General features: G+C 37.6%; 1 protein-coding gene across 3 annotated transcripts in view; it reads left to right on the top strand.

The window, feature by feature from the left end:
* The window catches only part of LOC150087090 (nuclear factor 1 A-type-like), a 384,875-nt gene that overhangs the window by 258,772 nt on the left and 100,244 nt on the right, over positions 1-25,859 (top strand). For all 3 annotated transcript variants that reach the window (XM_090371811.1, XM_090371808.1, XM_090371809.1), the window contains one exon: positions 1,301-1,498. In XM_090371811.1, the coding sequence (XP_090227937.1) occupies positions 1,301-1,498 (198 nt within the window). The remainder of the gene's footprint in view (positions 1-1,300; positions 1,499-25,859) is intronic.

Here is a 25,859-nt window from a genome sequence, read left to right as displayed (position 1 = left end):
ATTTGTTTAAAAATACGTACTATAAGGATATACATTGAAGTGCATAAATATGTACATAGTTGGTTGGATTAAGAATATTCATTACTCAAAACTCATATTATAATAGTGGTAGCTTTCGCCACCCCACTGAGTGTTCTTTTCCTATATTGTCGATCTCGACAGAACTCGTTGAAGTTGACATCTAAGTCCTGGACTCGAGATAGCATCTGCTGAGGAAGAAACCAATCCTACAGATGGAGTCTTTGCAGAGGGCAACCTAGGGAGTTGCTAGTAGATGTGTCACTGGGACCCTCCATGCACAGTTGTCCCAGAAGGAGGGGGAGGAGATGAGACAGGTCATGAGTTTGACTGTTGTGACGAGCCTCCTTTCATTAATGAGCCACATGAACTGTTGGATGTTCAGTGCATTGGAGCCAGGGAGGCAGACTAAGCTTGTGGCATGCCCACTTGAGAAGCCAATACGAGGATGAGGAGACTGGTTTGATGGTAGAGGGAGATGCAGCATAGAGAAGTGGCAGATACACTATTGTTGAAATATATCTGACCTTTGTGGATTTGTACATACCATAGTGGAACTCTTCAACCTCAATTTCCGGTTGACACCACTTTTCTGTTAGCCCTATTATATCAGCATTAGTTGTCCTAACTGAGTTCAAATTCAGCCATTTGTTAGCAATGCTCCTGACATTACTGTAGACACAGTTAAGACTAAGTATTCTTCTATAGTTAACTCCCCTGACACAGCCCTTGAAGTTATTTGGGCTTGTTTCCCTATCTTTTTCATCTTACTCATTTTAAACGTTGCTACCTCCAGAACATCTTGCCAATTCGGCTGTTATGGCAACAAACAAGAATTCTTGAAATTAGTACCATCATTACCTTGATCATATCATCAGACAAATGTGGATCTATATTACCCTTCTCCCCCGTAACCAACAGTTACCCTGAACCCTTAAGGTATCCTTAGTAATACTGGCAAAAATCTTTGCACCACCTTTGTTCAAAAGAATGCCATATCTACAAAATAGAGATGGTATTCACACAAACATTTTAATTGTATGTGAATGTTTTTTATTTCTTTCAAAAAGTTTTTGCCAAAAACCATTCTATCTAATACTTCATTAGTGTATAACCTTATGGTCTGCTGAAACATGAATGTCACAGTATAAACATTAATATAAATATTTGCTTACAAAATTAACAGTAATTCAGTTTATCATCTTGCACTTAATATATTATTTCAATAAATTATTATTGTAAATCTGTTAATATTAATTTATTTTGTGTAACTGTTTAAAAGGAATGAGGCATCCTCCAACAATTCAATCACCACTCCTTTCCCATGGAGCTAGCACGAAGTCTGATGGTGGACCTAATAGCTTCTTGCCGGTGAGTACAGGTCCCCTGACTCCGCAGTCTCCACAAAGAGATGTAGTAATAACACCACCAGGAGTTACATCCTCTCAGAGAACTGTGGTATCTCCTCAATCTAGAGATGGTAAGATTTATCTAAGTTTTTTATATGGGTGTCATGTAAAATTAGTCTCAAAAAATGGCTTCATTTTAAATAAATTCATTGCTAAAAATCTTAGTGCCATTGGTGTTTAGAGCATTAGTAGAGGCATATGATGCAAGAAAGCAAGCTTATACAGCATCAGCCAAAAAAAAAAAAAAAAAAACCTTCACATTTCGCCCATCCATTTGCTCCAAAACTTTGTCTACTTCTTCCTTGAATTTAAGCTATCAACTTCTACAATGACAGATGGAAGTTTGTTCTAGCAATCAACTACCCGCTGGCAAAAGGCAAATTTCTGCACATCTATTCTACAACTATTCTACATCTTTCCTCAATTTGAGTTTATGCCCCCCCTCAGGTTCGTAATCTGAGCAAGAAGAAGAATCCTGTCAGCATTGAGCCGCTCAAACCATTCAGAGCCTTATACACCTCGATCAAATCACCTCGCAGTGTCTAGTCTCCAGATGCTGCAATTTTCAGAACTTAAGCCTTTCTTCATAAGAGTTCTCATTCTAGCAACTCTACATCCTTACTAAAATGAGGCCTCCAGACCTGTATGTAGTACTCAAGGTACTACATGCAGGTCTAACCTTTTCCTTATACAAAGGGATAATCACCTCCTTATCCCTGCGCTAGCAAAATTCCTGTATATCATTGACAAGACCCCGTGACCTGCTCTGGCAGCCTGTCTGCACTGCTCAGAAAACTTCATAGCTGACTGCACAATTACCCATAGGTCTTTTTCATTCACCCACTGCCCACATACATACTTGAAATTAACCTGAATCTTGGATAGATTCATGATTTGGGCAAATCTTAAAATTTTGTTTATTTTATAAATTGAAACAGAAACATCAAAAGTTTCATTCATTTCTGGATACTTTTAAAAAATATATGAAAATTCCATATATAATCAATATTTGCTGGCTTCGTTTTGAATTCAATGTTTATTTTATTTTGAAATAAAGATATTGTGTTCAATAATTAAGTGTAAAATTTTATTTATATTAATATTTTATTGGGAAGCTGTTAAAACAACTTCAGTCCATCTTGGCATAGAATTTACTAAATGTATTCATGTAAATGTTTGTACGTTGTTTTCAGGCATGAAGATCCTGTACAAACTCTGAATGATGGCATCAAGTACTTTTTTTTTTTTATTTCTGTGATTTTGACAGGAAACAACTTTCAACCTTGATCACATTTGATTGGATTTAAGTCCATACTTTTACCTCACCATGTGATTACATTTATATTATCATCTTTCAACCATTTTCTGTTAGGTTTTGTTTGTGTGGCAAAGTACACCATCTTGCTGAAATATTTTGTATTAGGGTATAAGTCTTTGATCATTGTTAGCAATTTTAGTGTGTGTGTGTGTGTGTGTGTGTGTGTGTGTGTGTGTGTGTGTGTGTGTGTGTGTGTGTGTGTGTGTGTGTGTGTGTGTGTGTGTGTGTGTTTAATGTATCTTTGATAATAACATTCTTCTGACACCATTCCTTTTCTTCAAGTCTTTACCAGGTTTTAAGTGCACAAATTTGATATTATCACTACCAGGTATGGAAATGTAGTAAAATGCCATTACAATGAACTTCATGGAGTGCAAAAATAATTTCATTGCATTAAAAATTTTGTTCTAAAGAATAGTGATGGAAATTATTTAAAATAATCATTATTTGTTCAAGTCAATTCTTTAGCACTTCTATGATATGTTATGTAGAATTCTAGTAATTTCTGCTTTGATTTACTTAAATATCGACCTGTAAAATCCATAATAAATAAATAAAAAACAAAAAAAATGACAAAATATGTATATAAATAAAGTAAAAGAATTTTTTTCAGTGAATATTATTAAAAACATTTCTAAGAAATACCACACATTTAGAATAGAAATGGATGACAAAATTTGTTGTTAATTTTGTATTAATATAAGTAAATTAATAAGAGGAGTTTACCTCAATATAGTACGTGGAACACTTCCGTATGATACCCTCCAGAAATTAAAACGGAAAAAACGAAAAAATCGACAACTTACTGGTACATTAAAGTAAAATATAAATAATTAAATAATTAAAGTAAAATATAAATAATTAAATAATCAATTTAACACAATTCAAAATCAATTCAAAACAATTAAAATTCAAATTAACGCAATTAAAAGAATCTAACGAAAATATTCAGAACGATTTTCCTTCAAAAATCGTTTTGAATTATTTGTTCAAGTCAATTCTTTAGCACTTCTATGATATGTTATGTAGAATTCTAGTAATTTTTCCTTCCTAAAGATTTTCCTAAAGATTTTCCTTCAAAAATCGTTTTGAATATTTTCGTTAGATTCTTTTAATTGCGTTAATTTGAATTTTAATTGTTTTGAATTGATTTTGAATTGTGTTAAATTGATTATTTAATTATTTATATTTTACTTTAATGTACCAGTAAGTTGTCGATTTTTTAGTTTTTTCCGTTTTAATTTCTGGAGGGTATCATACGGAAGTGTTCCACGTACTATATTGAGGTAAACTCCTCTTATTAATTTACTAATATTATCATCAACGTAGAACATATTGAGTATTACAGCTCTGATTCATACTATCGTATTAATATAAATACAATTTTAATGCTGAAAACTTTTCATCCCTGCTTTCATATGTGAATTAAACATCAGTGCAATTGAAAATATGTAGTTTTAACTAGCACCAAGATGAATTCGACTACTTCGGCCTGCCGGATACCTTACTTCAAATTTTGAAGTCTATTTTACTCCCTAGACATCTGTCTCTGACCCACAATGACTTTCAAGTAACTATTGACGTCTCAAGAGGCATCCCACAAGGAAGTGTACTGTCAGCTATCCTGTTTGCAGCAGTTTTAGAGCCTTTCCTTGCTCAGAATCCAAACTTTGTCTGTTATGCCGACGATCTGAAGTTCTATGTGAGCTCAGATCATAATCATCAGATTCATGATATCAACCAACAAGCTTCTAGGCAGATATTGAGCTTGGAAAGTTATCTTGCCACAATAGGGCTGCATCTGAGCCCTTCCAAATCAGCACAACTGACAATAACCAAGAAGAAAGTCAAAAATGATATCCAAATCTTTGTTAGTGGGGAACCGGTGCAAAAGGTGACCTCTCATACTGATCTTGGTCTCACCTGGGACATTGGGCTCACATTTCAGCCTCACTTTGCCAGGATGAGGCAGAAGACATAAGCTGCTCTTTGGGCAGTGCGTCAAGAGCTCGTTGGTGTGCATCAGCCAGCGCTGCTTGTTCGGCACATCCTGAGGTGTATTACGCCGATTCCTCTCTATGCTTCAGAAATTTGGTCATCTGCCCCTGCCTCATACCTTCAGAAGTGTCTCAGTTTAGAGTACTGGTTGCTTAGATGGACGAACAGGGTGGTAGGCCACCCCCTAACTATCTCCAGATCTATCCCACAAGCAAATCTGGGCACCACTCCCTGGAGACATATCATCATGACAGAAAATGTCCTCACGCTTGCACGGCTTATAACGAGGTGAATTGATGCTCCATCAGTATCCACATTAATTTCTGGCCCTAGGAGGACAAGAGGGGAGCACCCCGACTCCTGTCTCCCTCTACGCCTTACGCTGTCAAGCCTTGATTCCCTGAGGAACATGTTTCCAGTCTTTGGATCTTCAATAAATTTAGGATCCACCCTGATAGGTTCTGTGAAGACAAGCCCTACAGGAAGGAAATCCTCAAGAACTGCTACCAGATTATGAGCTTATAATACTCACCCGCTCCTGGACAGACTGTTTTTTTTTTTTTTTTTTTTTGTGTGTGTTGTTTTTTTTTTCTTTTTTTTTTTTTTTTTTAAACTTGCCTATTTGTATATGACAAAGACTTTTTGTCTTCATGCAATCATATATTTTGTATATTACTGTATATTTTGTACATTACTGTATATTTAATCCTGTAAAAGTCTCGGGTCGAGCACGCATGTACTCTTGTTTATTGTACATTGTGTTCCTCGCACCTTAGTCTGTAAATATTCACACCCTTCTGGCACAGAACTGTCCCGGGGTGACCCAAGGTTTCTTGGGAAATAAACTGATTTTAATAATAATAATAATAATATTCTGATACTTTTTTTTTGAGTGAACTGCTTATGTGAATTTGAGTGGAACAGCTTAAAATTATGAAAAAACTAGGCTCTGTTTTGTTACTGTCTCCCATTTGCTTTTTGTATGTTTTCTTTGATTTGAATAGTTTATAAAAATTTACTATACAAATTAAAGAAGAAAAAAAGTAACTAATGATACCAAAATTTTTATTTTTATTTTTTTCTCTCTCTTTTGTGAAACATTGTTGGAATGCTGTACTTTTGAATGAATCATATGCTTCCTCCTTCAGGATGCAACCCAGAGTATATGATTCATTCAAAAATGTGGTAACTGTAGAGGGTGTAATATCGAATTCTTTTGCCATATTTTTCTAAATTTACATATGCTTCGTCAAGTGACTGCTCCTCTAACCATATTTACAATTTGGGCTACACAATGCTGATTGTAATTTTCTGAAGAAAGTTTTCTTTCAGTATGAACCAGTAAATTAAGGTGTAGATGGGCTTTGAAAATAATTAATTGTGCTGAATTTTTTGCCAAAACTATTTTGTTCATATTAGACTTGAGTTTGAGTCTACAAACTATACATTCAAAGAATCTTGAGCTTTTGGAAACAGATAAGTTTACTAAAAATTTTTGGCCATTTTTTACTTAATTAATATATTAATAAATAATGTTCAATAAATAGTTTTAATAGTTCTAGTCATGTTTGTTAGTTTTTAAATTTATCTAGATATTTTGTAAGTTATCACAATATTCGTATAGCCTTTGAATTGGTGATTTGGCATAAATACCACATCTCGTAATTAGTAATTAGTAGTGTAGTTCACTGTAGTGAAATTGTAGTGTTTTAATTGTGGGGAATAAGTGGCTCAAAGAGTCTAATCGTGTAGGTTGCCATATATATTTATTTTATTTTTATTTGTGTGTGTGTGTGTGTGTGTGTGTTGTTTTAGCTAAGAAATTTTATTATTTAGTAAGGCTATAACTGATTTATAATTACAGTAAACCCCCGCTATTCGCGGTATCTGTATTCGCGATCGCCGATTTAATATAAAATGAAACCTAAAAAATGTGAATTTTAAAGCGCCGTGAATATTTTCCGCCATAAAAAAACATGGGCGTGGCTAAAATTATCTTTCCCGGTCAAAACAGCGCTCAGTGGGTGGGGGAGAGGGGTGACAAAATCGCGAGCGTGGATGTTTCTCGCTAATCCTTGTTCAGTATGTGTTATGCGCTTGTCATGGATGGTTTTGTCGTTTGCTTTTAATTTATATGCTTATAAATTGAATAAATTTATCAATTTATAAATTGATTTGCTTACAAAAATGATAAATCTACTGTTTTGCAGTGTAAAACGGACTTTTTCGAGTGTGTTAACGGAAGAAAGTGACTTTATTGTGGACAAGTTCTTTCTAACTCCTACAAAAATATGGCTAAAAATAACAAGAGAAATGTGAAAATATTAAAGAAGGTGATGACATTAGCGAATAAAATTGAGTTATTAGATAAAATTTCTAATGGTAAAAGTGTCTCCTCAGTGGCAAAACATTATAAAATCAATGAGTCAACGGTACGATCAATCAAGAAATCGGAAGGAAAAATCCACCGTAGTGTCCGTGAAAATGCGCTAATTGCTTCAAAAATTTGCTCTGTAACTCGTGATGTTAAATTAGAAAAAATAGAAAAAGCTTTAAACATGTGGATAGAAGACCGAACTCAAAATAAAATTCCGTTAAGTTCACTCATCATTCGTGAAAAGGCAAAACTCCTTTATCAACACTTGAGCGAAACTGGTGATAGCACTGGCGGGATAAGTTTTTTTGCTAGCAAAGGCATATTACATTTAATATTAAATTGTTTCTTATTTTCATTTCGATGCCATATGCTTGCATTTCACTATGTACTGTCTATGTACATAGTCATATTATGAAGGTACATATAATACATACATAGAAAAAATTTTAGACTAGTTTTTCTTATATATTTCATACTTTGGAACGGAACCCCTTTATTACTATGGGAGCCATAACTCAGTATTCGCGTTTTCGGTATTCGCGACATTTCTCAGGAACGTAACCCCCGCGAATAGCGGGGGTTTGCTGTATTACACTAGGACTATTAAAACTATTTATTGAACATTATTTATTGATATGTTAATTAAGTAAAAATGGGGCAAAATTTTTCAGTAAACTTACCTGTTTCCAAAAGCTCAAGATTCCTTGAATGCATAGTTTGTAGCCTCAAACTCAAGTCTCATATGAACAAAATAGTTTCAGCAAAAAATTCAGTACAATGAATTTATGAACTTAAGGGTGTAGTGTAACACACATACATAAACTTGATAGCATATACAGTCGGACCTCTATATAATGAAATTGATCGTTCTCTTGAAAAAATTCTTTAAACATAAATTTCATTATAAAGAAATATGACCTTTGAACAATGAAAAATACTGTAATTCAACATTCAGAAATACAGTAAAAGATGGGAAATAAATCAGAAATAAGTGGAAATCAAGGACGGACTTCGGCCTAGGCAACTGCCTATGTCCCATAATTTTTTGGGGGCAATAAAATGGTTTTATTATACATTTTTTCATTATTTTATTTTAAATAAATTTATAATGTTCCGCTTGTTTCACGCCAATCAATCAAAGCATCTTTGCACGACACACTATCTGGTGAATCATTGTGTATTCTGCGCCAGCCACAGAATACATGATGATTCACCAGATAGCGCTAGTCGCACATTGATTAAGTAGATTTAGTTACTTAAACAATGCCTTTGTTGTACGTTGGTATGAACTATTTGATTTAAGTTGGCAACTTCAATAATAGGGTTCAAATGTATTTTTATATTTAGTAATAGAAGACCTTTTTTAACCCATTCAACTGTGTCCTCCATTACAATTTCTGAAAGGTGGCAACCCTTGCCCGAAATGAGAATCTTGCCTAGGGCCCAATTTTTCTTTAGTCCGCCACTAGTGGGAATGAATAAAATTCCTAATATTTTAATACAATTAATTTATTTGCATACATATTAAGAAATGACTACTTACATGATGCACACAATGTACTAGTACACTTCTAAGAATTATTTGGTTTTTTTTTTTTTTTTTTTGTTGTGCACTGGATTTTACTGTACATTGTTCATAAAAATGTTTGCATTTTTTTAGACACTGAAACATTTTTTGGTACATTGAAATGACTACTTACATGATGCGCACAATGTACTAGTACACTTTTAAGAATTATTTGGTTTTTTTTTTTTTTTTTGTTGTGCACTGGATTTTACTGTACATTGTTCATAAAAATGTTTGCATTTTTTTAGACACTGAAACATTTTCTGGTACATTTTCTTCACATTAAAGGCTAGAACATAAAGTTTCAAATCCTGCCAACATTACATGTTTTAGAAGGTTTAATATTGCCTTTGTTGCACTCAGTTTCATCAAATTCTTCATCGATATTGCCACTAGTTCTTTGAATACTCTCCAAAATGTTGGGAGTCACTCAGATATTCAGTTACTATGACATCATTATGAACTCCTGAAAATTCGCCAAGAACAATTTCTCCACTGATCAAACCTCTTGCTTGGAATTCTTCCCAGATTGCTCGATACCTTGTAATAATTCATTGCCTCTCATCACTGTTAATTGGCATTTTAGCAAAACCTGCTTTTGCGAAACAATTCTTAATTGTTGTTTCCATCACATCTTGACTCCATACTTTTGCCAACTCTGATATGCACGTCTGCAAATCTATAACAGAATCTATTGGTTGGTTGGTTGGTTTCTTTTCTTAGTATATTTTTTTTTGGCTGCAGTTTAGACAAGGTATTCGGAGCAAAGAAAACAAGCTTCACACTTGCAAGTTTCGAAATTAATGAGTGAAGGTGGACATGGCAGTTGTTGACAATAAACATGATTTTTCTGTTTTCTTTCATCATCTTTCTATCAAAATTCAAAATCCACTGTTCAAAAATTTTACTTTTCATCCAAGATTTTTTGTTTTAGTTGTAGTGCAACTCTAATGACTTTCAGAAACCTTTTGAAACATCGGGGTTGTTTACTTTTGCCTTTTACCAAAAGCTTCAGTTTTTCATTACCAGCCATATTTGCACTAACCAAGACTAATTCTCTCCTACTATTTTTACCACCTAAACATTTATCACCTTTAAAAATCAGTATTTTGTTCGGCAGACATTTAAAAATAGACCTGTTTCATAAATGTTGCATATGTTTTTGAGCTGATAGTCCTCCATAATTTTTTTTCAAAGCTGTTTCTTTCCAATGGGTAGTCGATTCTTTGATTGCAACTCCACTTTCACCAGAAATAACCTTTTCGAGTAACCCATGGCACATTTTAAATTTTTGTCCAGCAAACCAGAACTGACTTGGAATGTTTATTGCCCAAGAAAAGATGTGTACTCCATAGCCTTTTCTTTTATTAATGGCCCTGATATCGGCATGTTCTGGTCTTGAATCAATATCACCCAATTAAAAAAGACTTCATCTGCATCTTCATACAGGGTGCCTCCGTAGCCAGGTGGGCAGGAGCAGCAGCAGTGCGTAGCACGTGCTTCTTGATTAGACCTGGGTTCGAGCCCATGACCACCAAATACGGAGGATGCGGAAAGGTCAGGGAATGACCACCGCATATCCCTGGAGCAATATGGCCTTAGTTGCTAATGCTCCTAAAAACCAAACAACAACACAGCATCTTCATACAGGCCTAATTTCACATGCTTCCGACTAGGTCCCATTTCCTCAAACAGTTTCAGAATCCAAACATGATTTTTCAGAATGGTTGACACACTACTGGCAGGGACACAAAATTTTAAAACGATTTCTTTTTTTTTTTTAATGCCCTGATGTACACTATTAAACACTTCCACTTTTTCCACTACACGCAAAGATTTCCTCTCAGACATTGCACCGCAGCTAAAACAAAACTGATTTAGGGACTACTTGTACCTTCCATGAAACAGAAACAGTTGAAATTTAGTGAAAGTGTGGATGACTCATTTCTGCGAAACAACAGATGAACTTCCACCAAAAGCATTCTCTCCTATTTCTCTAATAGAGTGCTTATAGTAGAAAACAGGTTGATCAGAGCCAATGTCTACGTCGGGAATATGTTTTAATCTTTGCCAATGGCAGTCGACAAGCAACTTCTCGGTACAGTAGAGGAGGTTGTATAGGTTTAACGGGCACCACTAAATTGTGGAATGTTTTAGCTCTTAATTCATGCTCTTGAGAATGAATCCCGTTAGCTCTTAAAAACTAAAGGGATTAATTCTTAATCCTTTTAGCTGTTAATTTATGCATTTTACAGAATCAGCTTTGCTGCCTAAAGGCCAGAAGTACGAACAATGTGTATCTAGGTCTCTCGGAATGAGTTTGTTATACGGAAACTATTTTCAATGTAATGACCAGAGGGAAATCAAAAAAATTCGCTAAATAGAAAAATTGCTAAATGCAATAATAACACTATTAGTTTAGTGTAGTATTCTCAATTTAAATAGAATTTGAAGGAAATCTTGCATCAGACTAGAACAGCAAACAAAGGGCTCAGAGTAGTGGGAGTTTTGTGACTTAGGAGAGAACTGAAGGGACTGTTACAAATCATGGCTTTACAAACTGTGCTGCTTATTCCATGTGTGCTGATCTATCTGGAATGGGACATGATACAGCCGAGAGGGACATTTTTGTGTGTTCAGTGCGAAGAGTGTGAGGAAATTCGGCATTAACTTGGCATTCTGATGGATGTTAAGAGAAATTAAAGAACTAGGTGGATACACTTGAAGGAATTAAAATGGGGGGGGTCATCAAGCTCAGTGCCAAATCTCACACTTGTGCTTTCGGCAAGAGAGTGGCAATCCCCAAGCAGAATTCATTACTCCCACAGGAGATAGTTATTGTCAGGGGGATGAGAAATATATTATGCAAAAAGGATAAATGGAATAAGACCAGGGTATATCTGTCAGGGGCAAAAGTTGATGATTTTGTGGAGCAGATATCTTTAAAGGGTATGAAAGGTGATATTATTGTACACATTGACACTAATGATATTAAGAGCAGAGGATGGAGAACTGACTTAACAGGTACAGGGAAATGTTGAGAAAACTTTGCAAGTTAGGATTACATTGGAAGTGCCTCTAGTTCTGCCCAGACACGATAGGAGAGAGTACATATTGAGAGCCATTTGATGAATTTGAGGTATTGCTCAAAACATCAAAGGCAGATATTGTTGGGATATCAGAGACGTGGTCTCACACAGATATAAGGAATGCAGAACTGGAATTTGCTTCCTATCCTGTCTACAGAAAGGATAGACAGGATAGGAAGGGAGGAGGGGTTATGCTATTAGTTAAAAAACACATAAAATCCAAGGAAGTGAAGCCAGTCGACATCGATGGACAGGGCAGTGTCGAGTCAGTTTGGTGTGACATAAGCATAGGTAAATCAAAATTGAGAGTAGGAGTGTGCTCTAGGCCTAATGACTCTGATGAGTATAATAAGATACTGTACAGGGAAATAGAATGGGCCAGTACATCAGAGAGTGTTATAATGGCGGATTTAGGGGTAGAATTTTTTTCAGCCTGGACTGTACTTGTTAACAGGAGAGATTGCTTCTACAGGGATGGGATACACTTAAATAGAAAGGGTGCAAGAATATTTGCTGATGCTATCGAGGCAGTGTTAGGTGGGTCGGAAAACTGCTAGCTTGGGGGGAGACAAAGACTAATGGATTAACAGTAGCCACGGGCAGAGGTGAAAGAGATTCTTGCACTGCTTCTATTGGAATGAGCAGAAGCCTGAAAAACAAGATGCAGGATATTTCAGAGACTGCTGGAAGTCATTGCGGTACAAGTAAACACATGGGTTGTGTTAGGGTAGCTAAGAATAGAAACAGGTGCATGTATACTTGCGTGTACACTAATGCTAGGAGTTTAGTAAATAAATTTGATGAATTTGAGGTATTACTCAAAACATCAAAGGCAGATATTGTTGGGATATCAGAGACGTGGTGTCACACAGATATAAGGAATGCAGAACTGGAATTTGGGGAGTACAACGTCTACAGAAAGGATAGACAGGATAGGAAGGGAGGAGGGGTTATGCTATTAGTTAAAAAACACATAAAATCCAAGGAAGTGAAGCCAGTTGACATCGCTGGACAGTGCAGTGTTGAGTCAGTTTGGTGTGACATAAGCATAGGTAAATCAAAATTGAGAGTAGGAGTGTGCTATAGGCCTAATGACTCTGATGAGTATAATAAGATACTGTACAGGGAAATAGAGTGGGCCAGTAAATCAGAGAGTCTTATAATGGGGGATTTTAATTTCCCAGATATTGACTGGAATTTGTGGGTTGGTCACTCACACACTAGCAAGGCTTTTGTGGATTTATTGGATGATTGTTTTCTACACCAGCATGTTCGGGAGGCAACTAGAGGGAGTAATACTCTTGATCTGATTATCAGTAGTGATTCTTCATGCATTAGGAATCTGCAGATAAATGAACCACTGGGTGGCAGTGATCACAGTGTGCTGAAGTGGGATTTACTCAAGGAGGTAACTACCATCAGAGGTAAAGGGAAGGGTTTTTGCTTTCGTAAAGGAGACTATGCTGGTCTGAGACAGTATTTAAATTCTATACAGTGGGACCAACTGATGATGTTACCAACAGCAAATTCAAAATGGGAAGCATTCAAGGAACTAATCTTGGAAGCTACCAGGCTTTACATACCAACCAAGAAATATTGTTCAAGGTTCAGGCCTAAATGGTTGTCAGATGAACTAATGAGACATATGGCAGAAAAGAAAAATGCATGGGATACATACAAATTAATGGGTGACGTGGAAGCCTATGATAGATATAAGTTGGTCTGTAACCAAGTCACAAAGGAGATTAGGCAGGCAAAGGCAGATTATGAGAAATCCTTGGCAAAGGATGCAAAGAAAAACAGAAAAGAGTTCTTTACCTATTTAAACTCAAGAAGGAAAGGGATAAATCAGATTGGTCCACTGGATGTTGATGGTTCAACAGTTGAGGATCCAGCTCAGGTGGCTAACAATCTAAACGAGTATTTTGCATCTACATTCACACATGAGGAGTTATTCAGGAAGGGGAATGTCGTAGGTGAAGTAAACATTGGAGTGAGCTAGATGATTTTCTAATAACTGAGAGGAAAGTGGAGGAGAAATTGTTGAGGATAAACATAAAAAAGGCACCCGGGGTGGATGGGATCTATCCAGTTATATTAAAGGAGGCAGCAAAGGAAGTAAGCAAACCCCTAGCCATAATTATGAGAGCTTCTTTGTACTCAGGGGAGGTACCCATGGACTGGAGATGTGCAAATGTAACCCCAATTCACAAAGGAGGATCAAAGGCTGACACAAGTAATTATAGACCTGTTAGTTTAACTTCGGTTCCAGGAAAATTAATGGAGGCACTGGTTAAAGAAGCACTGCAGGATCATCTGGACAAGAATTCAGTTATAGCTCAGACACAGCATGGGTTTGTTAAGGGCAGGTCTTGTCTGACCAATTTGATTGGATACTATGATGTAGTCACAAAAGAACTGGATGCAGGGAATAACTTTGATATTATATATTTGGATCTTAGAAAGGCTTTTGATACTGTTGCGCATGGAAGACTGCTGCACAAATTGGAGAAGTGTGGCATTGGAGGCAAATTGCTGCTATGGATAAAGGGATGGTTGAGTGGCAGAAGACAGAGAGTGGTAATCAATGGACACTGCTCAACGTGGACTAATGTTATTAGTGGAGTTCCTCAGGGTTCAGTGTTGGGTCCATTGTTGTTTTCTGTATTTATAAATGATATTGATGATGGTGTATCAGGCTTAATGTCCAAGTTTGCAGACGATACAAAGGTTGGCAGGGTTGTTAAGGACACTACTGATACTATGCTGCTGCAACAGGATCTGGAAAGGTTGAGCAGATGGGCTGAGAGGTGGCAAATGAAGTTTAACATTGACAAATGTAAAGTACTACATATGGGAAACAGTAACCCCAGATCAACGTATCAACTCTGTGGTACTACGCTGACAGTGGTAGAGAATGAAAAGGACCTGGGGGTAATTGTGCAGGCAGATATGAAGTTCTCTGAGCAGTGCAGACGAGCTGCAAGAGTAGCTCATGGTGTCTTGTCAATGATATACAGGAATTTTTCTAGCAGGGACAGGGATGTGATTATTCCCTTGTATAAGGCATTGGTCAGGCCACACCTTGAGTACTGTATACAGGTCTGGAGGCCTCATTTCAAGAAGAAGTGCAGATTATGTAGAGCTGCTGGAACGAGTACAGAGAAGGGCAACAAGATTAGTGAATGGAACAAAGGGTTGCTCTTACGAAGAAAGGCTTAAGTTTTGCAAATTACAGAGCCTGGAGACTAGGTATCGCCGAGGTGATCTGATAGAGGTGTACAAGGCTTTGAATGGCTTGAGCATGCTCAATGCCGATGGAATTCTTCCTCTTGCTCAGAATAATCACCTGAGAGGGCATAAATTCAAATTGAGGAAGGACGGATGTCGGATAGATGTGCGGAAATTCGCCTTTAGCCAGCGGGCAGTTGGTTTGTGGAATAGACTTTCATCGCTTGTTGTTGAAGTTGATAGCCTAAACAAATTTAAGGCTCAGCTGGACAGGTATTTCGAACGAATTGAGGGGTGAAATGGGAGTAGTGGTTGTTTTTTTTTTTTTTTTTTTCTTTTTTTTTTGGCTGATGCTGAATAAGCTTGCTTTCTTGCATCATATGCCTCTACTAATGCTAATGCTAATGCTAATTTTAATTTCCCAGATATTGACTGGAATTTGTGGGTTGGTCACTCACACACTAGCAAGGCTTTTGTGAATTTATTGGATGATTGTTTTCTACATAAGCATGTTTCGGAGGCAACTAGAGGGAGTAATACTCTTGATTTGATTATCAGTAGTGATTTTTCGTGCATTAAGAATCTGCAGATAAAGGAACCGCTAGGTGGCAGTGATCACAGTGTGCCGAAGTGGGATTTACTCAAAGAGGTAACTACCATCAGGGGTAAAGGGAAGGGTTATTGCTTTCGTAAAGGCAACTACGATGGTCTGAGACAGTATTTAAATTATTTATAATGTGTGACCAACTGATGATGTTACCAATAGCAAATTCAAAATGGGAAGCATACAAAGAACTTATCTTGGAAGCTACTAGGCTTTACATATCAACTAAGAAATACTGTTCAAGGTTCGGGCCTAAATGTCAGATGAACTAATGAGACATATGACAGAGGAGAAAAATGCATGGGATACATACAAATTAATGGGTGACATGGAAGCCTATGATAGATATAAGTTGGTCTGTAACCAAGTCACAAAGGAGATTAGGCAGGCAAAGGCAGATTATGAGAAATCCTTGGCAAAGGAAGCAAAGAAAAACAGAAAAGAATTCTTTACCTATTTAAACTCAAGAAGGAAAGGGATGAATCAGATTAGTCCACTGGATGTTGATGGTTCAACAGTTGAGGATCCTGCTCAGGTGGCTAACAATCTAAACAAGTATTTTGCATCTACATTCACACAAGAGGAATTATTCAGGAAGGGGAATGTCATAGGTGAAGTAAACATTGGCAGTGAGCTAGATGATTTTCTAATAACTGAGAGGAAAGTGGAGGAGAAATTGTTGAGGATAAACATAAAAAAGGCACCCGGGGTGGATGGGATCTATCCAGTTATGTTAAAGGAGGCAGCAAAGGAAGTAAGCAAACCCCTAGCCATAATTATGAGAGCTTCTTTGGACTCAGGGGAGGTACCCATAGACTGGAGATGTGAAAATGTAACCCCAATTCACAAAGGAGGATCAAAGGCTGACACAAGTAATTATAGACCAGTTAGTTGAACTTCGGTTCCAGGAAAATTAATGGAGGCACTGGTTAAAGAAGGCACTGCAGGATCATCTAGACAAGAATTCAGTTATAGCTCAGACACAGCATGGTTTTGTTAAGGGCAGGTCTTGTCTGACCAATTTGATTGGATACTATGATGTAGTCACAAAAGAACTGGATGCAGGGAATAACTTTGATATTATATATTTGGATCTTAGAAAGGCTTTTGATACTGTTGCGCATGGAAGATTGCTGCATAAATTGGAGCAGTGTGGCATTGGAGGCAAATTGCTGCTATGGATAAAGGGATGATTGAGTGGCAGAAGACAGAGAGTGGTAATCAATGGACACTGCTCAACGTGGACTAATGTTATTAGTGGAGTTCCTCAGGGTTCAGTGTTGGGTTCATTGTTGTTTTCTGTATTTATAAATGATATTGATGATGGTATATCAAGCTTAATGTCCAAGTTTGCAGACGATACAAAGGTTGGCAGGATTGTTAAGGACACTACTGATGCTATGCTGCTGCAACAGGATCTGGAAAGGTTGAGCAGATGGGCTGAGAGGTGGCAAATGAAGTTTTACATTGACAAATATTATGGGAAACAGTAACCCCAGATCAACGTATCAACTCTGTGGTACTACGGTGACAGTGGTAGAGAACGAAAAGGACCTTGGGGGTAATTGTGCAGGCAGATATGAAGTACTCTGAGCAGTGCAGACGAGCCGCAAGAGTAGCTCATAGTGTCTTGTCAATAATATACAGGAATTTTTCTAGCAGGGATAGGGATGTGATTATTCCCTTGTATAAGGCATTGGTCGGGCCACACCTTGAGTACTGTATACAGGTGTGGAGGCCTCATTTCAAGAAGGATGTAGAGCTGCTGGAACGAGTACAGAGAAGGGCAACAAGATTAGTGAATGGAACAAAGATTTTCTCTTACGAAGAAAGGCTTGAAGAAAGTTTTGCAAATTACAGAGTCTGGAGACTAGGCATCAGCGAGGTGATCTGATAGAGGTGTATAAGGCTTTGAATGGCTTGAACATGCTCAATGCCGATGGGATTCTTCCTCTTGCTCAGAATAATCACCTGAGAGGGCATAAATTCAAATTGAGGAAGGACGGATGTCGGATAGATGTGCGGAAATTTGCCTTTAGCCAGCGGGCAGTTGGTTTGTGGAATAGACTTCCATCACTTGTTGTTGAAGTTGATAGCCTAAACAAATTTAAGGCTCAGCTGGACAGATATTTCGAACGAACGGAGGGGTGAAATGGGAGTAGTGGTTGTGTTTGTTTTTTTTTTTTTTTTGGCTAATGCTGAATAAGCTTGCTTTCTTGCATCATATGCCTCTGCTAATGCTAATGCCTTGTCAATCAGTTTGGCCATTCAAGGCTCATGAGATTGAATTTTTCTCAGCCTGGTCTTTAGTAGTAGTAGTAGTAGTAGTAGTAGTAGTGGCACTTGATGCAAGAAAGCAAGTGTAGGAGCTTATGCAGCATCAGCCAAAAAAAAAAAAAAAAAAATCACACCATACCCTCCAATTGCCTGTCCAGTTCCTCCTTAAATTTATTTACCTATCAACTTCCACAACGACAGATGGAAGTTTGTTCCAGCAATTAACCACCCGCTGGCTAAAGGCAAATTTTCGCACATCTATTCTACATCTATCGTTTCTTAATTTGAACTTATGTCCCCGTAGGTTCGTATTCTGAACAAGTGGGAGGATCCCATCAGAATTCAGCGTGCTCAACCCATTCAAGGCCTTATAGACCTCAATCAGATCACCGTGCAGGTGCCTAGTCTCCAGCCACTGCAATTTGCAGAACTTAAGCCTCTCTTGGTAAGAGGATCCCTTCATTCCCCTCACCAATCGTGTTGCTCTTCTCTGTACACGCTCAAGCAAATCTACATCCTTCCTAAAATGAGGCCTCCAGACCTGTACGCAGTACTCAAGGCGTGGCCTGACCATTGCCTTATACAGAGGGACAATCACCTCCTTTTCCCTGCTAGCAAAATTCCTATATATCATTGACCAAACCCCATGACCTGCCCTAGCAGCCTGTCTACATTGCTCAGAAAACTTCATATCTGACTGCACAATTACTCCCAGGTCTTTTTCATTTTCTACCACCTTAAGTGTAGTACCACACAGTTGGTACGTTTCTCTGGAGTTACTTCTACCCATATGCAGTACTTTGCATTTGTCAAGGTTAAACTTCAGTTGCCACTTCTTAGCCCATCTGCCCAAATTATCTAGATCCTGTTGCAGTAGCACACTGCCATTACTGTCATTAACAACCCTGCCAACCTTCGTGTCATCTGCAAACTTCGACATTAAGCCTGATATACCTTCATCAATATCATTGATAAATATACAAAACAACAGTGGACCCAACACCGAACCCTGTGGGACTCCACTAATAACATTAGTCCACGAAGAGCAGCACCCATTGATTACCACCCTCTGTCTTTTCCCACTTAACCATCCTTTTATCCATTGTAGCAACTTACCCTTAATACCATTCTGCTCCAATTTGTACAGTAGTCTTCCATGCACAACAGTGTCAAAAGCTTTCCTGAAATCCAAGTATATGATATCAAAATTATTTTTTGCATCCAGTTCCTTTGTGACCACATCATAATAACCAATCAAATTTGTCAGACAAGACTTTCCCTTAACAAACCCATGCTGTGTCTGAATTATTTCCGCAGTCTTGTCTAGATGATCCTGCAATGCATCTTTAACCAGTGACTCCATTATTTTACCCGGAACAGAAGTTAAACTAACTGGTCTGTAATTATTCGTGTCACCCTTCGAACCTCCTTTGTGAATTGGGGATACAAAGCTTTGCTTGTTAACAGGAGAGACTGTTTTTACTGAGCTGGTATACACTTAAATAAAAGAAGAATATTTGCTGATGCCATTTAAGGCAGCGTTAGGTAGGCCAGAAAACTGCTAGCTTGGGGGAAACACATAAATAGATTAACTACCACCTCAGGTACAGGTGAAAGTAATTCTTGCACTGTTTTTATTGGAAAATTCATTAGCTTGGAAAGCAAGGTGTTAGGTATTTCAAGGTCTGCTAGGGGTCATCATGGAACAAGCAAATACATGAGCTGTGTTAGGGAAATTAACAATAAGAACAGGTAGTAGTAGTGGCAAATGATGCAAAAAAGAAAGATTATAAGTTTTGCTTTCTTGTCAATATATAGCATCTAGTCATTATAAAGCATCAGCCAAAAAAAAAAAAAAAAACACTTCAACCATCCTTGCCCTCCAAGAATTTGTCTAGTTCTTCCCTGAAGGTGCATATATAATTGCATATACACTAATGCTAGAACATAGAAAATAAATTTGATGAATTTGAAGTTCTGATTAAGTTATCCAATGCAAACATTGTAGAATTATATCCTGTTTAGTAGAAACTTTAAACAGTACATCCAGTTGACACGACTGGTCAGTGCAATGTTAAGTTTGGTGTGACGTAAGCATTGGAAAGCCAAAAATGAGAGTAAGAATGCATTATAGGCCTAATGGCTATGATGCTATACAGAGAAATGGAGCAGGTAAATAAACCAGAATGTCTTATAATAGGAGATTTGAACTTAACAGATATTGACTGGAACTTGTGGGTTGGTCACTCACACACTGGCAAGACTTTTGTGGATTTATTGGATGATTGTTTTCTATAACAGCATGTTAAAGAGGCAATAGGAGAAATAAAATAGCCTTCATCTGATTTTCACTAGTGGTTGTTCGTCCATTAAGGATCTGCAGATAAAAGACCAACCAGGTGGGTCTTTTATCTGGCAATGATCACGGGGTAGGAATTACTGAAAGATGTAACTACTGTCACGGGTAAAGGGAAGAGCTTTTGCTTTCATAAGAATGACTACAGTGTTCTCGGACAGTTTTTAAATTCTGTACACTAAAAGGATTTACTGAAAGATGTAATTACTGTCAAGGATGAAGGGAAGAGCTTTTGCTTTCATAAGGGTGACTACAATGGTCTCAGACAGTTTTTAATTTCTGTACAGTGGGACCAACTAATGATGTTACCAACAGCAAATTCTAAATGGGAAGCATTCATAGAAGGAAGTAATCATAGAAGGTACTAGGCTTTTCATACCACCAAATACAGAGGATGCGGAAAGGTCAGGGAATGACCACCGCATATCCCGGAGCAATATGGCCTTAGTTGCTAATGCTCCTAAAAACCAAATAACAAACAAACAAATGTCTAATGTTTGGTCATTTAGCTAAATATTATAAGAAAGAAGTGCTGTGTGGTCACCGGGCTAAAGAGGGTCATTCTTTTAAGTATTGTCCTAATCGAGGGAAGCAACTTATATGCTGTAATTGTAAAAAGAGAAAAGTTGAGGCTGCCCATATTGCTGTTGATAGGAAATGTCCTGATTATTTAAAGGCTCTAGAAACTTATAAAAAGAAAATCAATTATAGATAGTGAGATAAAATTTTGCAATTAAATGTACAAGCCAAGAACTTTGCCTCTCGTATAAATTATTTGATGGGGAGAGATGCGACATTGTTGTGATACTTCTGCAGGAGCCATATGTTGTTCATGGACAAGTAAGGGAATACTCATAAAGGTATAGAATAATATAAGGAGGAGACTCATCCATGGCTGCAATCAAGATTTGATAGCTACAAAAGTATCATCTTTGTGTAATAGTAATGCTTCTGTTTTGAAGTGATTTTTTTTTTTTTTTAATGAAAACCCCAAACATGAGAGGTATTAGAACCGATTGTACTTAGTACTGTGCTTGGGTTGGAGGTTGAGAAGATGAGAGAAGATATTTGTTGACATTAGACTTGAACTTACGTAGACTGTAATTTTCGGGAAATACATATGAAGGAAGTTTGTTTCAGAAAACGGCAGTTGAATGAATAAACGAGGAAGATGAAAAGTTGGTTGTGTGAGTTTGAAGTTGGACAGTAAATGGATGTTGGCTGGTGGCGGCATGTGTTCGGACTGTTTTGAAAGAGAGAGCGGGAATTATAGAAGCCAATTCAGAAGAAAAGTACCCATGGAAGTATCTGTAGAAAAGGAATGCAGCAGAAACTACGTCTATGAGACAGCAAGTGGAGAGCTTCAGTTAGAGACAATTAATTAACCTAATTGCCCTCTTCTGAATGGAATCTAGAAGCCTCAGAGGTTTTGGGGGCACCACCCCAGATGTGAGAACAATATTCCATAGTAAGGCGGATTTGCGATTTGTACAGAGTGAACAGCTGTTTGGAAGAAAAGTAACGCCGAAAACGAAAGAGAAAACCAAGTTTTTTAGATGCAGAGGAAGCAATATTTGTAATGTGCTTTTGCCAAGAGAGAGATTAGAAGTCAGGGTAGTTCCCAAAAGAGATATATTAACTTGCCTAGAAATCGGAGTGTCACCGAAGATAAGCAAAGGAGCAGAAGAATCCTTTTTACGAGATATAAGACAAGACTGGGTTTTAGACGGATTGAAATCAACTAAGTTGTCTTTGCCCCACTGGAGAATTACCTGGAGATCACCATTGAAGGAAGTGGTAGTGGGTATTCAAGAAGTTAAAGCTGTGTGAGTAGGGCAAGGTTTCTCAAAATGGAAAGTGGAATGCAATGTGCTATCATCGACAAAACTATGGATAGGATTTCCAGTCAATGGAAGAGGGTCATTAATATACAAGAGGAAAAGAGTGGGAGAAAGAACTGAACCGTGGGGGACACCAGCATTAGTGGAAAAGTTAGAAGACAGAGAGCCATCTATCATTACCCTCAGTGCGCAATCAGAGAGAAATCTGTGGGATTTCTGGAGAAGGAGAGACTCTGGGTCCTGTTCACCGACTATTTGCATACCTTAACAATTTCGTAAGTGCAGTATTCAGTAGAAGAAATACCTCAAGGTTGGATAGTAGAAGCCTGCCTCCTAGTGACAAGGACAGAAATTCACTTGATTGAGATTCATCATCAGCCATTTTCAATCCACTGCAGGATGAAGGCCTCTCCAGCAACTTTCCAATTCCTTCTGTTTTGAGCACTGGCCATCCATTTACTACCCAAAAACTCATGAATTTCATCTATCCATCTCCGCCTTTGTCTTCCAGGTTTTCTTCTAGTTCCTCTTGGGTACCATTCTGTTATTTTCTTAGTCCATCTGTCATCATGTCTTCGAGCTATGTGTCCTGCCCAAGACCATTTTAGTTCTTTAGTTTTGATAAGAATGTCCTTTACTTGAGTTTGCTGCCTAATCCATGTGTTTCTCTTCTTATCTAACAGTCTGATTCCCAATATAATTCGTTCCATTCTTCACTGTGTAGTTCTCAGCTTCTCTTCCATTCTTTTGGTGAGTGCCCATGTTTCACTTCCATAAGTCATGGTGGGGAGTATACATTGATTCATTATTTTACGTTTCAGACAAACTGGGATATTGCTCTTCAGTATGTGACTATATTTCCTGAATGCTATCCATCCAAAATTTATTCTTCTCTTGACTTCCAGCCATTTATCATTATTACAGCTAATAACTTGTCCCAGATAAGTATATGACTCCACCTTTTCAATTACTGCTCCTTCAGTCATTATTTCCCTTTCTGTGGCATACTTGTTCATCATTACTTTTGTTTTAGCCATATTCATCTTTAGTCCAAAATCCTTACTAACTGTGCATAACTGATTAAGATTTTCCTCTAATTCTTTGGGATCATGGCTTATGACCACAATGTCATCTGCAAATCGTAAATGGTTTAGGTACTCTCCGTTCACATTGACTCCTTTCTGCGACCAGTCTAATCTTCTGAAAGCTTCCTCAAGGGCAGCAGTAAACAGCTTTGGAGATATTGTGTCTCCTTGTCGAACTCCTTTCTCGATTTTAAATTTCTTACTGTCTTTGTCTAGTCTAATAAAGGAGGTAGCACTCTCATATATTTTCTTCAAAATCATAATATGTGGGGTATCTATGCCTTGTCTTTCTAGTGCCCGAAACATTGCCTTATGCTGTATGGAGTCAAATGCCTTTTCATAATCCACAAATGCCAGGCATAATGGTGTTTTATATTCATTTGCTTTCTCCATTAGCTGTGATATTACATGAAGGTGATCTATAGTTGAGAATCCTGACCTAAAGCCAGCTTGCTCTTTCGGTTGATTCTCATCAAGTATTCTTTCTACTCTGTTAGTAATGACCCTTGTGAACAACTTGTAGATGTGGAATAGCAAGCTAATTGATCTATAATATCCAATTTCTGATTTATCTCCTTTCTTATGCAGCAAAACTATGATTGCATTTTTCCACTGCTTAGGCGTCACACCTTTTCGGATGCACTTTGTGAAGAGCCTTGCCAGTTTTTGTGTTATGTCTCTTCCTCCCAATTTTAACAACTCTACAGTAACTTCATCTTCCCCCAGGGCTTTCTGACTCTTCATTTTCTTCAATGCATGTTCTACCTCATCAGGAAGAATATCTGGTATGTCGTATGTGTTACTACTTTGCAATCCATCTTCCTCACTGCTGGCATCATTCCCTCACTCCTTGTATAATTCTCTATAGTAGTCTTCTGCTATTCGAATTATGCCCTCTCTGCTGTTTATAAGTACACCATTGCTATTCTTCAGTTTCAGTATCATTTGTCTTTCTGTATTACTGCTCATGGCTGCTGATTTAAATCCTTTGTTTTCCGTTAATGCTTGTTCTACTTTTCTTGTGTGAAATCTTCTTGTCCTCTCTGAGTCTCTTTCTAATGGCTTTGCATAACTCAGTATACTCAATTTTTTCCCTGTCAGTGTTTTCCTTGCTCTTCATTTGTCGTCTTTGGTTCATCATGACAAGAGTTTCTTGACTAATTTTTTCTTCTTTGGATTTCTTTTTCCCTATAGGTTTCTTGGGCTTTATCACTTTCAGAAAGTTGTAATATTCCTCGTCGATATCTTGGTCCTGAGCAGTCTGCAGAAGCTCAAACTTGTTCTTAAGTTCCAGTAAATACTGCTTTTTTCCCCTCTTCTGTTATTTCAAAGACCTTTGTATTATTTACTCGAGTCAGTTTTTTCCTTTCCTTTCCTACATCTATATCAAGTGTACATCTTACCATTCTGTGATCGCTTCCAACATTTACCTTATTCAGGATGGTAACATCATTTACAATATATCTTCTGTTAGTGAGGATGAAGTCGATTTCATTAGTTGTTAATCCATTTGGACTCTTCCATGTCCACTTTCTGTTCGCCCTTTTCTTGAAAAAAGTGTTCATTACTGACAGTCCTTGAGATTCTGCAAATTCCACAAGTCTTTCACCTCTTTCATTTCTTTCACCAATTCCAAAATTTCCTATAGTTCCCCTTTCTGCGCTGTTTTGTCTTTTTCCAACCTTAGCATTGAAGTCCCCCATAATAATAGTGTAGTTGGTTTTCTGCTCATCTAGAGGACTCAATTTTGGTGTACATTTCTTCAACCTCTTCATCATCATGGCTCGATGTTGGTGCATAAATCATTATAACCTTTAGCTTGTATCTCTTAGAAATCTTGAGTATTAGTCTTGACACCCTTGGTGATGTACTTTTGAATTCCAAAATGTTGCTTTTTAAATCTTTATGGACCAGAAACCCAACTCCACCTTCACTCCTTTCATTGTTTCCATTGGTGTACAGCAGATTTCCACTTGATAAACTTATAAGTGATTCATTTATTCTTCTTGTTTCAGCCAAACCGATGATATTCCAATTTATATTTTCTAATTCCTTTTCCAGCTCTAATATCCTGTCTTCACCGATGAGTGATCTTACGTTATAACAGGCTGCCAAGTTCAGTTTCCGTGCATGGCAGTCTGGTCATACCCAGAGATTCTTAGCACCCTCTGCTTCCACTCTGATCCTCTCGGTGCCGTAAGAGGGGGAGTGAAAGCTGCTGGGGACTGAGGGCCATTTGTTTTGTTGTGCTGTCATATGCTGGAGGGTTTGGTCTTTTCCTCTTCACACTGACCAGGCATCTTGACCAGGCTTACCATCGAGAAGGTGTGCATGAGTGGATTTTAGGGAAGCAGGCAACCGAACTTCTCCTAAATCTTCTGTAATAGAGAGATATTGGATCCATCAGCGTTTTAGGCTGAGTGTCTGATAACACATAGGATACCTGTTCCCCTATAGGTTCAAGGCTAATAGTCAAAGCATCTTATTTGAGTTGTGTTGCTTGAGAAATTTGCAATTTCTCTTGCCTTATTCAAGAAAGTTTAAAACCCAGAATTTCTGTAACATTCAAAAAATTCTATGAGTTCTTTTAAGTGCTTCATTGCTATGTCCATATGCACAGTGCATGTCAGTCCCCTATACAGACTACAGGCAAATAATACAGCAGAAGATACACTCTCAATAGCAGGAT

The sequence above is a fragment of the Mastigoproctus giganteus genome, chromosome 4, assembly GCF_048544385.1.
Source record: "Mastigoproctus giganteus isolate SK-2022 chromosome 4, ASM4854438v1, whole genome shotgun sequence".
In the NCBI taxonomy this organism is placed as follows: domain Eukaryota; kingdom Metazoa; phylum Arthropoda; class Arachnida; order Uropygi; family Thelyphonidae; genus Mastigoproctus; species Mastigoproctus giganteus.
The sequence above is the reverse complement of the archived record's forward strand: the minus strand, read 5'-3'. Positions and strand labels throughout refer to the sequence as shown.